At 43.1% G+C, this 13,525-nt stretch overlaps 1 protein-coding gene across 1 annotated transcript in view; it reads right to left on the bottom strand.

Moving 5' to 3' along the window:
- Positions 1–13,525, bottom strand: part of ARHGEF33 (Rho guanine nucleotide exchange factor 33) — a 154,026-nt gene that overhangs the window by 22,447 nt on the left and 118,054 nt on the right. Inside the window, exons 14-16 of the mRNA XM_063919379.1 lie at positions 7,691–7,858; positions 582–1,344; positions 81–214 (exon numbers count right to left, since the gene is read on the bottom strand). Coding sequence (XP_063775449.1) covers positions 81–214; positions 582–1,344; positions 7,691–7,858 — 1,065 coding nt within the window. The remainder of the gene's footprint in view (positions 1–80; positions 215–581; positions 1,345–7,690; positions 7,859–13,525) is intronic.

The following is a 13,525-nucleotide window of genomic DNA, read 5'->3' as shown; positions in this document are numbered from 1 at the left end:
CAGAGCAGTAATTACAACTCAAGTCTACAAAGACATAGATCTCAGTAAAAGATTTGACCTACAGTAATTGTTGTACTCACTTCTTTTTAAACAGTTTCCGGAAGGAGCTTCGGAATCCTCCTTTCTGGTCTGACCTGGGATGGTGCTCACTGAAAGAGGTCTGCTCAGTCTCATCCTTATGGTAGAATCTAGCATTGTCCTCCATGTGGATATCCTAACAACAAACCAGTGTATTCTACAATAAGACAAACTTGTTTCTTCAGGTTAATAATACTATACAAGAGTTAGCACTGTGTGCTTTGCATCAAGTAATTGTCAAACTTTGTACTGCTATATTTTCTGCTACTTCCTCTGTCTTATTTTTTTAGGTTAAGGAGTAGCAAGTGAGTATATACTACCATGCTAACTTATTAGTAGATGTGGAAGCTATGCAAGCGTAACAATTAGTAATAGTGATAAAAGTAACACTAATTTTGCAAAATCATATACTAACCCTAGAATCCATATTTTATACAACATACTCAAACTATTTCAACTTTGAATGCACTTTGATAAATAGTCATCTGATGGTGAATGCTTACCTCTAGTAAAGATCTACTTTCTACGTGTGGTCTTTGTGGAATATAGAAGTGCCGATGTGAGCTACGGGTTGATGCTGATAGGCCATGGGATTGAGAGCTTCGATCCTCCTTGAACTGCATCCTGCTGGCATTTGTGCTTCTAGTGCTGTATAACCGGGCAGACACTGTCTCTTGATTACGAGGGAACTCCTTGAGAGAGCGGCTTAGGGGTTTGTGTTTCACATGGATTCCTTCATGCCTGTAGCTGCTGTTGCTTATGGGGGAAATGCAGCTTCTTGCTACGGGGTGCTGGGAACGTTCTGTCCTGTTAGATTCAAGTGTGAAATTGATAGGCCTCAAGAAGCAAATATCCAGGCTGGACTCTGAAGAACCTGCAGAGCATGACTCAAAGAGAGCCCTGTTTGGAAATGTTTCTTCTTCGTATGGAGTGGATACTCCTATTATTTCACCGCCATACTCAAATTCCTCATAATTGCGGGCAAATGTGCCATCAGGTAGGATATTAGATGAGGTCCTCATGGATCTTTCCATATCAAGCATTTCATCTACAGAATTACTTTCATAGTCCATCTCTGGAATTGATTGCAGAGGGGTCACCAGAGAATTGAGCTCTTGGTCTGCCCCAGTGAATGAAGTTGGCGCTGTGATGTTCTCTGGTCTGTCTTGCTTCTTTTGATCAATTTCCCATTCCAATGAGGATTTTAATGGTTGTATGGTTTCCACTGGAGTTTGTCTGCTCTTTTTATTATGAGGAATTAAATGCCTTCAAAACAAAATATAGGGTAGACATGTGACTGAGCCATAGAATAACTGGGAATAACTGGTGTCTACTGCTCAGCTTCTAGGAGGTAAAAATCAAGTAAAAGAAAAAAGTGTATTTGTTACATATCCCCTGTAATGTAACCATGCCATGCTCTAGCTGACTGATTTTAATGTATATTACACTGATTTCAAAGTAAATGCTATGATAGGAGAGTGGATATGATTAAATGCATGTGAATAGATAGAATCTGCATTTGGCCAATCAGAGCCCAAAGTGCATCATCTGACAGTAGAACGTAATCTAATAAATCAAAAGTAGCTAATAGTTGTACTACTTTATTCCAATGTATTAAACATATATATCTAATCTAATCTAATGCTTAATTTCTTCTTCAGGTTTCATAGGACTCCACAGGGAGAACATCAGGGTTGTAGGTGGTGGATGAGAGTCCGAGCACCAAACAGTTAAGCTTTCAGGCTTCCCACAATGCACGGCTCCTTTCCCCTATAACTCCGCCTCCATGCTCAGGCAGGTTCGTTTTTTGTTGGTGCCAGCAGGAAAGCAGGTTGCACCTTTATATTTCCATATGCTTTCAAATTTGAAAGTTTTCTTTTCCAATTTCTGAACTTGTCAGCTCTGTAAGTCTGTTATACTTCAGCACTACAGCTCCATCACCCCCTGCTGGCGCCAAAACTCCCGCATGTCCACAGCCAAGACAGCTACTTGAGGCAGGGGCCGCACACTGGGTCTAGCATCGCTCACTGTGGGGACCCCACGATTGCATGGCTGAAATATGGGGGCAGGTAAGAGGGTCCCATCTTAAAAGGATCCACATTTAAATCGCGGTCCGCTGCGTGTCCTGGGACATGCATGGATGCTGGCTCTGGTCAGGGATTCCACTAGACCACCAGGGCATATAAGGCACAGGTTTTTAGTGTATACACTAAATGTATAAAGGCCATTAGTACCTGGGGTGGAAGACCAGCAAGGGGAGGTGGTGCTTAATCTGTAGCCCCTCCCCTGGCTTTGGGTGTCAGTCTACTGCAGATTTCCCACCCTTCAGCTGTAAACAACACTCCCTCCTTCCCTCAGATATCAGGGTAGCCCTCTTCAGCATGCAGCAAGCAAGGTCTCCGGGAATGCTGGGCTCAGTCTCCCTGTAAAAACTTTTATCCTGCCTGCTTTCAAAAACAGGCTGAGTACTTGATTCAAGTGCTCATTGCAGTTATATTATTGTTTATTTATCTGCATGTATGTCACATGTGCTAGTACTGCTGACTGATTTATCTCTCTTTTTTCGTCCCCATCAATCAGAAACCCCATTATTGCTTTCATGTAATATGTGCTCTGTGGGGTTTTCTGCACAGGATGCTGTACAATATGGGCTATGTGTTAATTGTTATACACTTCTTAGTCAGTCAACAACTCCTGTACCTACACAGGAACCTCCCTGGGCTTTCTTTACACAATTATTGGGTACTCTGGTGGACAGACTTACACCAGCCATGGATCCCCCTATGCCAGTACCAGCCCCAGATACAAATCCACCCTGAGTGGAAACTCTGGCGAGTTCAGTTGTCTGGCATAGACATCTATAGTTTTACAAAAGATGCTGCCAGCGAACAAACAGCATTCTAGATCAACTAGAAATACTACATCTTACTCTCAGTCCACTATTATATCAGTCAGATATAACAGTCATCTTAAGAGGAAGCTGAAGAGAATATTCTCTCTGTCACGGATTCATGTTTAGCAGAGGAGGCGGCATCTATTATTGTAGATGTACCAGCATTAATAGATGTAAATAAACAAATCCCTCAGCTACCTGAGGATGAACCTGTGGCTGTCGCCAAGAAAATTGATGTATTTAAATAACAGAAAATAATCAAATCTGAATTTCTACATTCTGACCATCTGATGGAAAATAGACAAGAACCTTGGAACACCACTGGTAAAAAGTTTCCTCTGTCTAAGCCAATCTCACTATCCTGTCCCTGCAGGGATTGTGCGAGGTGGGAGACTCCTCCTTCAGGGGATTCTCATATCACACGTTTGGTAAAGACATCTACTTTACCTGTCACTACCATTAAAAGAACCCACAAATAGACGCATTGAAAATTGCCACAAGTCTATCTTTTCACTGACAGGTGCTGTAAATAGGCTTACAGTGACAACCTCATGGGCAGCAAAAGCTATTGAACCAAGAAAGTGACTCCTTACATTGGTGAAGCGCTATCTGATGCTGGTGGGTTGGCGGCAAAAGCGTTGGCAATGTCAGTACTGGTAAGATGCATTTTTCTGGTTACGCTCTTGGAAAGAGGATTTAGATTCCAAGCAAACTCTGAAAGTACTAACCTTTATGGGAGATGTTCTGTTTGGAGAAGAACTAAACAAAATAGTGGCATCCTTAGCGGCTGCCAAAACAGTTTTTCTCCCTTCAGCTATACCACGGCCTAAAATCTCTAATTTCAGACCTTTTGTTCACATGGAAAAGTGAAAGGACAAGCGTTTCCTAGGCAATAAAATGCCTCAAGGTCTACTAAGTCCAAGACTAAGCAACCATGGGCAGCAATGCGACCCCCAGCAAAACCTGACAAACCCACAGCCTGACGGGCCTCCTCCTGAGGGACCTCAGAGTGGGAGGATGACTTCTTCACTTCACACAAGTCTGGATCAAAAACACTTCAGTCGTATGGCTGCAAGAGGTAGTTTCTCACAGGTACACAATCTTTTTCAATGGAGGAAAAAAATTCTGTACACAATGGAGGAAAGGGTTCTTTACTGTCAGGGCAATAAGGATTTGGAATTCCTTGCCAGGGAAAGTGGTAATGGTGGACTCTGTAATTGCATTTAAAAAAGGATTGGATGAATTTCTGATTGAAAAGGTTACAACATTTAAAATATTGACGTTGTTAATCCGGATGTAACATGATTTATAGTTATTAACTAGTCATAAAATATTCTTCAGCAGGTACAGTAAAATCAACTCAACTTAATACAGAATACAGGTTGAACACGATGGGCATTTTGCCTCTTTTCAACCTCAATTACTATGTTACTATGTTACTACAAAAAGGGGTTCAATCACTCCTCCAATCAGAAGTAATAGTGTCAGTTCCTCAGGCTCAAAAATGAAGAGGCTATTATGCGACCCTGTTCCTTGTACTAGAGCCGAATGGGAAATACATGCCTATTCTCAATCTCAAATCACTCAACAGATTTGTAAAAAAAAGTTTCAAGTTTTGCATGGAAATCCTACGCTTCATAGTTCTAGTATTAGAGCGTGGGGATTTCATGGTGTCGTTGGACATACAAGATGCATATCTGCATAAACCTATTGCTCTTTCACATCAATGATACCTGGGGTTTGCGATCCTAAACCAACACTATCAGTTCCAGGTGCTGCCACTTGGCCTGGCTACAGCGCTCAGAATATTTACAAAAGTCATGGCAGTCATGGAAGCACACCTGCATCGTCAGGGAGTCAGGATACTTCCTTACCTGTACGACATACTGCTACTGGCCAAATTACAGGAATTGCACAGCCAATACAGACAACTATAGCCTTCCTACAAAGCATATGGCTTATCAACTGGAAAAAGTCCTCCCTCATACCATCACAAAGGATGGTACATTTGGGAGCCTTTCTAGACTCCTAAAATCGAAGACTGTTTCTACCAATGAATAAAATATCGAAACTGAGGGACAAAATACATCAGTTCCTTCACCGTCCTCGGGTGTCAATACACTCGGCCATACAAGTCCTTGACCTGAGGGTGTCTGCGTTTGACTGGTAGAATTTGCCCAATTTCACTCTCGCCCTTTACAAAGGCTGATTCTGGCCAAGTGGAATGGCCAGCCTCATCAGATCAAACGGCAGATAATTACTCTGACTCTGGAGGTTGACCTATCATTAACTTGGTGGCTCCACATCAATCACCTAGACAGGGGTCACCCCTTCTGGGTCCCGAATTGGGTGCTCACTACAGATGCCAGCCTTTATGGTTGGGGAGCTGTAACCGAGCAACATTCGTTTTAAGGGAAATAGAGCCTGGCAGAGTCTCTGTTATCAATCAATGTACTGGAACTGAGGGCAGTATAGAAAGCATTGACACTGGCACTCAGTATTCTCCAAGGCAGGCCTGTGCAAGTTCAATCCGACAACACCAATACAGTGACATATATAAATCACCAAGGCGGCAGTTGCAGCAAAATAGCAGTAGTGCAAGAGCCTGCCAAAATACCAAAATAGGCCAAACGTCATCTTCCAGCCATATCAGCAGTGTTCATACCAGGGCTCCTCAACTGGGAAGCAGACTTTCTCAGTTGTCAGGATGTACACGAGGGCAAATGGGCTCTCCACTCAGAAGTGTGGATCTGATGGCCTCACATCACAACCACAAAGTCTCAGTATACGGATCAAGGTTACATGATCCACAAGCGGCATTTGTGGACACTCTAGCGGTACAATGGACCTTTCATTTACCATATGTATTTCCCCCAATATCCCTTCTACCAAGGATAATAAGGAAATTTAAGTAAGTGATAGTCCCAGCATGGTCCAGACTGCACTGGTTCCCCAATCTACAGAGCCTCTCAGGGCAACCCCTTTAACTTCCTAAGCAACGGGACCTTCTATTTCAAGGGCCATGTCTACATCTGGATCTGATCCAGCTGTCTTTGACGGCATGGCTCTTGACTCATCCATTTTAAGAGCAAATGGATTTTCAACCTCTGTAATTCAAACGATGTTTAAGGCACGCAAGCCTGCTTCAGCATGGATATATTATAGAGTATGACATACCTATTTCACATGGGGCGCTTCTAAGTGCTACGATGCAACTATGTTAAAGTATCAAGAATACTTGCTTTTCTTCAAAGAGGTTTGAATCTAGGATTACGACTTGCTTCTCTGAAAGTACATATTCTTGCTTTATCAGTATGGTTTCAGCGAAAAATTGCTATACTACCGTATATACGTACCTTTTTTTCAAGGTGTCATATGTGTACAACCTCCAAATGTACCCGTGGTAGCTACATGGCATCTATCTGTAGTATTGGATGCAGTTCAAGAGACCCCTTTAGAACCTTTATAATCAGTGGACCTCAAATGGTTGACGCTAAGACATTATTTTTGTTAGCTATTGCCTCTGTCAGGAGGGTGTCGGACTTAGGAGCTCTCTCCTGTCATCCACCTTTCCTGATTTTTCATCATGACAGGGTAGTTCTACGGACTAGGCCTGGTTACCTTCCTAAAGTGGTCTCCCGGTCCCACCTAAATCAAGAAATTGTAGTCCTGTTTTTTGTGTCACCACATCTTTCAGCAAAAGAACGGTTTTTGGATGTAGTACTTGCCTTACGAATCTACATAGACCGAACCAGTTCTATCAGAAGATCCGGCTCTCTATTCATATCTTATGGAATTCACAAACGTGGCTGGCCAGCTAATAAACAGACGCTGGCAAGATGGATTAGAATGGTTGTTGCACAAGCATACAATCAAGTTGATTTGCCTGTCCCAAGCGTTAATTTCTGCCCATTCTACTAGATCTGTAAGACCCCCATGGGCGGTACACCGTGGGGTGTCTCCTGAGCAAATATGTAAGGCCGCTATGTGGTCTTCCATTCACATTTCTAAAATTCTACTCATCTGATACCTTCATATCCAGGGATGCTTCCTTTGGACACAGGATTTTGTTATCCTCTCAGGCGCCTTTAAAAATACTGCTTTAAGACATCCCCGAGGTTCTCCCTGTGAAGCCCTATGAATCCCGAAGAAGAAAACGAGAGTTAAGGTAGACTTACCTTTGTTAACTCTCTTTCTTCGAGGTCCATACGGTCCACAGGGTGCCCACTCTGATGCACCTGGCCTCTCTGGGTTTTTGTGGCATTGGTCACTGGTTCCTTTCTCCTGTCTGCGAGAATATGTTCTTATGTGTACAATATCTTTCTTCTCTCCTATCCGCTTCCTGCTTTGGACTTTTTAACAAAACTGATTTGCCTGAACATGGAGGCAGGGTTATAGGGGAGAGGAGCTGATCATTCTGGGAAGCCTATAAGCTTAACTGTTTGGTGTTCGGACTCTCATTCACCACCAACAACCCAGATGTTCTGCCTGTGGACCCTATGAACCTTGAAGAAAGAGAGTTAACAAAGGTAAGTCTACCGTAACTCTCGTTTTTTAGGTCAAACATGTTTTACATATATGGAATTTGTTGTTTTTGGTATTAAGCAGCAAAAACTTTGCCTAATCAGCTATTCACAATTTAAGCATTACATGTAACATAGAATCTGTTCCGGCTATTCATAACCTCCCATCGGGCTCCCAGGGATTTTGCTTTCTTACGTGACTGATGAATTAGATCCTGGCCCCGTAGTGTAAGAATGAAGCGACTCTTCATGCTGGGCAGCATTTTCCTTAATGTTTGCAGAATTAGTCAGACTGGGAGGAACTTCCTGACCAGACCCAGTGCACTGGGAAGCAAGACCTTTGTACAGCTTAATCAAAGAGGACCTGGAAAAGATCAGATCTTCATTCACTCAAAAGAGACTACCCACTGAACACAGCATTTAACAACTGTCTATTCTTATATATTATTGTTTATAGGTGACTGCATTGCTCATCTACCTTTCAGACATCTGAAAAAAAAGACCACCAGATGCATGATGCAAATGCTGGTCACTCGTGAATGAAAGGACCATAGACAGATTCTGCAATAACAGCCATCAGACAGAAGATCTACACTGACAGGAGGAGATCCAATAATGGAGGAAGGGATACTTAGCCACTGAGCACCACCTGGATGTCCTCGATATGAGTACCCGAGAAAGGAGTAGTATTGTCAGGACGGATGGTGGCATGAAAATACATAAATGATAAATTCAGAATTGGTTTGTTACTGGGAGACAGTGATGTGGTACAGAAGGGGGGGGGGGGGGGGGGGGTAGAAGTAGGTAATGGGTATGTAGCTGGCCTTACAGTGACAAGTCTGGACTGATGTAGGACTGACGTAGCAAGACGGTACTAAGTGGAAATGGATATATGTGATAGAATAGATAGGCAAGAGATTGAAAATATTGGGTGAGAAAGATAGAGGAAACAATGACGAGGTTTATGGATAAGAGTAACAAAATTTCAGATTTATGTGGCTAATACATATGAGCAAACAGAAATGTGAATATCACATATAAAAGCAATAGACAAAAATACTAATAATATGACAGTAATAATATATCACAGTAATAAATTAATATAATAAAATAAGAAGAGTGAAAATGAAAATAAAGTGGTACTGGCAAGAAAAACAAAACTATACGCCACAGGTTCCCAAACGCAGTCCTCAAGGCACCCCAACGTTCCAGGTTTTAGGTATATCCATGGCTCAGCACAGATGGTTACTTCAAATTGGCTGAGGTGTTAATTAAGTCACCTATGGCCATGTATGGATAAAACTAAAACCTGGACTGTTGGGGTGCCTTGAGGACCGCGTTTGAGAACCTCTGCTATAGGGCATAAACCTGAAAGATCAATGAATACAATATATATTTGTAATGAAGTAGAATATAAAATTAGGTAAAGAGAATTCAGTGAAACAGGTGGTAAGATAAATATAATGTTAATAGATTAAATGAAATAATAATTCAATAACTAAACAAAATAAGTAAAAACCATAAATAGATGTACAAGCTATCCACTTTAGTGTTTAATGTGTGGCTAGTGGCTACACACACGTTTCACAAATGGTAATGAACTTCTTAAAGGAATTTGTGAGAATATTATTATGTATTGTCACTTAATCCATTTAGGAAGCCAGTCCCAGTGATTTAGTGTTGTGCTCTAAGGTTATGAATGGCCGAGTATAACTTCTTCTTGGTTTTCTAGATTGAGGACACCCTATTTGTCAGTGCCGTAACTAGGCATTTTAGTGCTGTGTGCAAGAAACGGCATTGGTGCCCCCCCTTATGCAAAATAGATGCAGTGCGCGGCGTAGGCGCGTGCACAAAATATAGGGGCGTGGCTTCATGGGGAAGGGTGTGGCCACAAAATAATGCCAATTCATATTACGGTGCACAGTAGTCTCCATTATTCAAATTACGCCACACAGTAGCGCCAGTACATCAGGTAGAGCCCCTTTTCCACATTACGGTGGACAGATTACCCTTTTACACAGTACGGCAGACAGCGTCCCCTTTTTACACATTACAGCAGACAGCTCCCCCCTTTTTACACATTACGCCAGACAGCGTCCCCTTTTTACACATTACGGCAGACAGCGCCCCCCTTTTTGCACAGTACGACAGACAGCGTCCCCCTTTTTGCACATTATGGCAGACAGCGTCCCCCTTTTTACACATTACGCCAGACAGCGTCCCCATTTTACACATTACGGCAGACAGCGTCCCCCTTTTGACACATTACGGCAGACAGCGTCCCCCTTTTTACACATTACGACAGACAGCGTCCCCCTTTTTACACATTACGGCAGACAGTGTCCCTTTTTTACACATTACGGCAGACAGCGTCCCTTTTTTACACAGTACGGCAGACAGCGTCCCCTTTTTACACATTACGGCAGACAGTGTCCCTTTTTTACACATTACGGCAGACAGCGTCCCCTTTTTACACATTACGGCAGACAGCGTCCCCTTTTTACACATTATGACAGACAGCGTCCCCTTTTTACACATTACGACAGACAGCGTCCCCTTTTTACACATTACGGCAGACAGCGTCCCCTTTTTACACAGTACGGCAGACAGCGTCCCCTTTTTACACATTACGGCAGGCAGCGTCCCCTTTTTACACATTACGGCAGACAGCGTCCCCTTTTTACACATTACGGCAGACAGCGTCCCCTTTTTACACATTACGGCAGGTAGCGTCCCCTTTTTACACATTACAGCAGACAGCGTCCCCTTTATACACATTACGGCAGACAGCGTCTCCTTTTTACACATTACGGCAGACAGTGTCCCCTTTTTACACATTACGGCAGACAGCGTCTCCTTTTTACACATTACGGCAGGCAGCGTCCCCCTTTTTACACATTACGACACACCTCCTCCTCCTCTCCTGCCCCTGGAGCTGCTCCTCTCCTACTCGGACGCACACAGCACAGGTGGCTTGTAATGAGTCAATTTGACTCATTACAAGCTGCCTACTTGGAATGCTGGCAGTTGCGCCCTCAAGGCGACTGCGCTGTGTGCCAGGCACACCTGGCACACACGTAGTTACAGCTCTGCTATTTGTAGTGCACATGCAAACCCTTTCACACAAAAGCCAAGTGCATTGGTGTATCAAATGTATTACTGATGTAGGAAAGAAACCTGAAATCCCTGGTATGAATATTTTCATGTTGCGCTACCGTCATGTCAGAGACAGGAAAAGAGCTAAAATGACATTGCTGAAATAAGAATATCCATGTCTTCAGGACATAACATTTTTCCTAAAGCACAAATATCCAAGGCTTGGATCCCTGGATACAGTCTGAAGAGTTCATCTTCTGACCACATTTTTGCCATGTACTGTATCATAATGAGCCTATTGATTTTGATACATTTTACATTCCGAGGGGCAGATTTAACAATGAGTGATATTCTTGTTATCACTCGTTACGAATGTTAAATAGTGCTCCAGCCAATCAGCTACTATCTTGTGTTTGAAAAATGACAGTTATGAGCTGATTGACTGGAGCACCATTTAACATTTGTAACGATTGATAACAAGAATATCACACATTAAATTTGCCCCTAAATTGCTCTGGTGTAGGGCTACAAAAAATTTGATAATCTTCCCTATATCACAGTTGTATGGACAGCTTAAATGAACATTGATAAGACAGTCCCTGTCACTTTGAAAGAAGAGTGGGAAGTACAGTAGAGTACACTCCCCTAACCACCACATTTCCTGATGTAGATCTGACTCCGTACCACCCAGAGCCGGATTTAGACTTCATGGGGCCCTAGGCAAGATACTGGTTTGGGGGATTCATGCCCCTTACATTATTTTTCCTCCTCATAGTAAGGCGCCTTACACATTATGCCATACACAGTAATGCCCTTTAAACAATATGCCACATACCATAATGCCCCTTACACAATATGTCAGACAACATAATGGCCCTTACACATTATGCACCATACATTAATGCCCCTTACACCTTTTGCACCACACTGTAATGCCCCTTATACATTATGTCACACAAACACAGTAATTCCCCTCACACATGGCAGCCTCATACTTACCATGCTGGTAAGCTGTCTCCTATACGGGTGCTCTTGGCTGCAGCTGCCCTGCTTCCTTGTACTGCTCATTGTCATGGGATTTATGTGCCCATGACCCTTCTCTTCCTGTCTTAACACTGGTGCTTATCATGCATGCACCGATTCCTGTTTACTAGAGTGCCGCTTCAACATCTAGTGTCCAATCCCTGGCACAAGTGGTGTGCCGCCCTGGTTATGACTGTGGCCGAAATAGATATATGTATTGTGCTCGCGAACTGGGCTAGTTGACCTAATGGAATGGGTGAGCTGCCATATTTATAGGTGACCTGAACTATGAGAAACATTAATTGATGAAAAATGTACTGCGCTCCACCACTAGAAAGAAGCAATAAGAAAACTTTAAAGTCATTGTAAACCGCCATGTCCCGCTTGTTTGCTGTAGTCTGTGCACTTTGATGCCAACTTAGACTTCCTTATGGATAGGTGGTTTACACAACTTTATAGCTCTCTTATTGTTTCTTTCTTATATATTGATTTATATCACCCAGTTAAGGGCCCTACACACTAGAAGACATGACTAATGTGAAAGGTGAACAATGTGGAAGATGAGCAATTTCCCTTGAACTTCCCAGAGCCCTGACAAACGAAATTGAGTGTACACACTAAGCAATTTTTCAAACAATTTGAAAGATGAAAGATATCTTTGGAATTGGCACATTTTTTTGACATATTTAATATTGGGGAGGCATTTCTGGGTGTGTGGGCAGGGCTGTAGAAGGGGGAACCAATGAAGTTTCTTTCACCCACTACCCCACCAATTTCCACTGTGCCACCAACTTGATAAAAAAATAATTATAATAGGTTCAATAAAGTATATATATATATATACATACAGACCAGAGTGCCCGGCCCTCCCAGGGTTAGTGTGAGGGAAGGAATGTTTGGAGTGCCTGCTCCTGTACTGTATATCAAGATTGCTGTGTTTTGCACTTGAATTAACACCAGTATACTGTGCTTAAAAGTTACTCTCTACAGCAAGGAAAAGGTTTATGCACAGAATGATATGGACCTAATACAAAAGGAAGGGAGTATTGTGTTCATGTCACGATCCGGGTATCTGGACGCCATTACTTACCCTTCAGATGCCTCCTAAGGCTGGCTCAGCGTTCCAGGACCGGATCCCGCTGTTCCTGAGTTTCCACATGCAGAATGTCAGAGTGGTGATTTCATCAGCCACGGCCTCCGCTGTGCCCGCGTGGTTAAATGTGCGCTTGTCAGTCTGGCGTCTCCTGTCTCCTGTGGCCGGCGTCGCCATTACTGTTTCAATTCTCACATGGATTACAAACCAAACTTCCCTCCAAGTGTCTGCATAGGCGCAGCCATCTTGGATTTTGTCATCTGATTATTTCCACCAATCTGCTGTCTGTATTGTTGATTTGCATAATTGCCTAGCCAACCCCTTCCTTGCTGCAGGTATAAGTATGCTGTGCCTGAGCAAGGAAGGCGTCAGTGCTTTGGTTGTCTAACCTAGTTCCAGTTTGTCTCTCTCCTGTGGTTGTCTTCCAGGTTCCAGCTCCTGTCTCCAGACTTCTGCTATAGAGACCCGCACCAGCATTCCATCTGCGGTGTAGCCTGACTCTCCGATCCATTCTGGACTCACCTGTTTCCAGCTACAACAATCACCTGCTTCCAGCCCAGCTTCCAGCAGTGTACAGCTTCTCTTAAAGGGCCGGTGTCCTTTCTGCAGTTTACCACTCTCCACCGGTATTATTATTTCACCGCTCTCAAACAATCACCTGCTTCCAGCCCAGCTTCCAGCAGTGTATAGCTTCTCTTAAAGGGCCGGTGTCCTTTTCTGCAGTTTACCACTCTCCACCGGTATTATTATTTCACCGCTCTCAAACTCCAAACTTCATTATTATTTCATCGCTCTCAAGTTCATTTATTATTTAACTGG

This window comes from Pseudophryne corroboree, chromosome 4 (genome assembly GCF_028390025.1).
Source record: "Pseudophryne corroboree isolate aPseCor3 chromosome 4, aPseCor3.hap2, whole genome shotgun sequence".
Classification (NCBI taxonomy): Eukaryota; Metazoa; Chordata; class Amphibia; order Anura; family Myobatrachidae; genus Pseudophryne; species Pseudophryne corroboree.
This window is presented reverse-complemented; position numbering and strand designations above follow the sequence as displayed.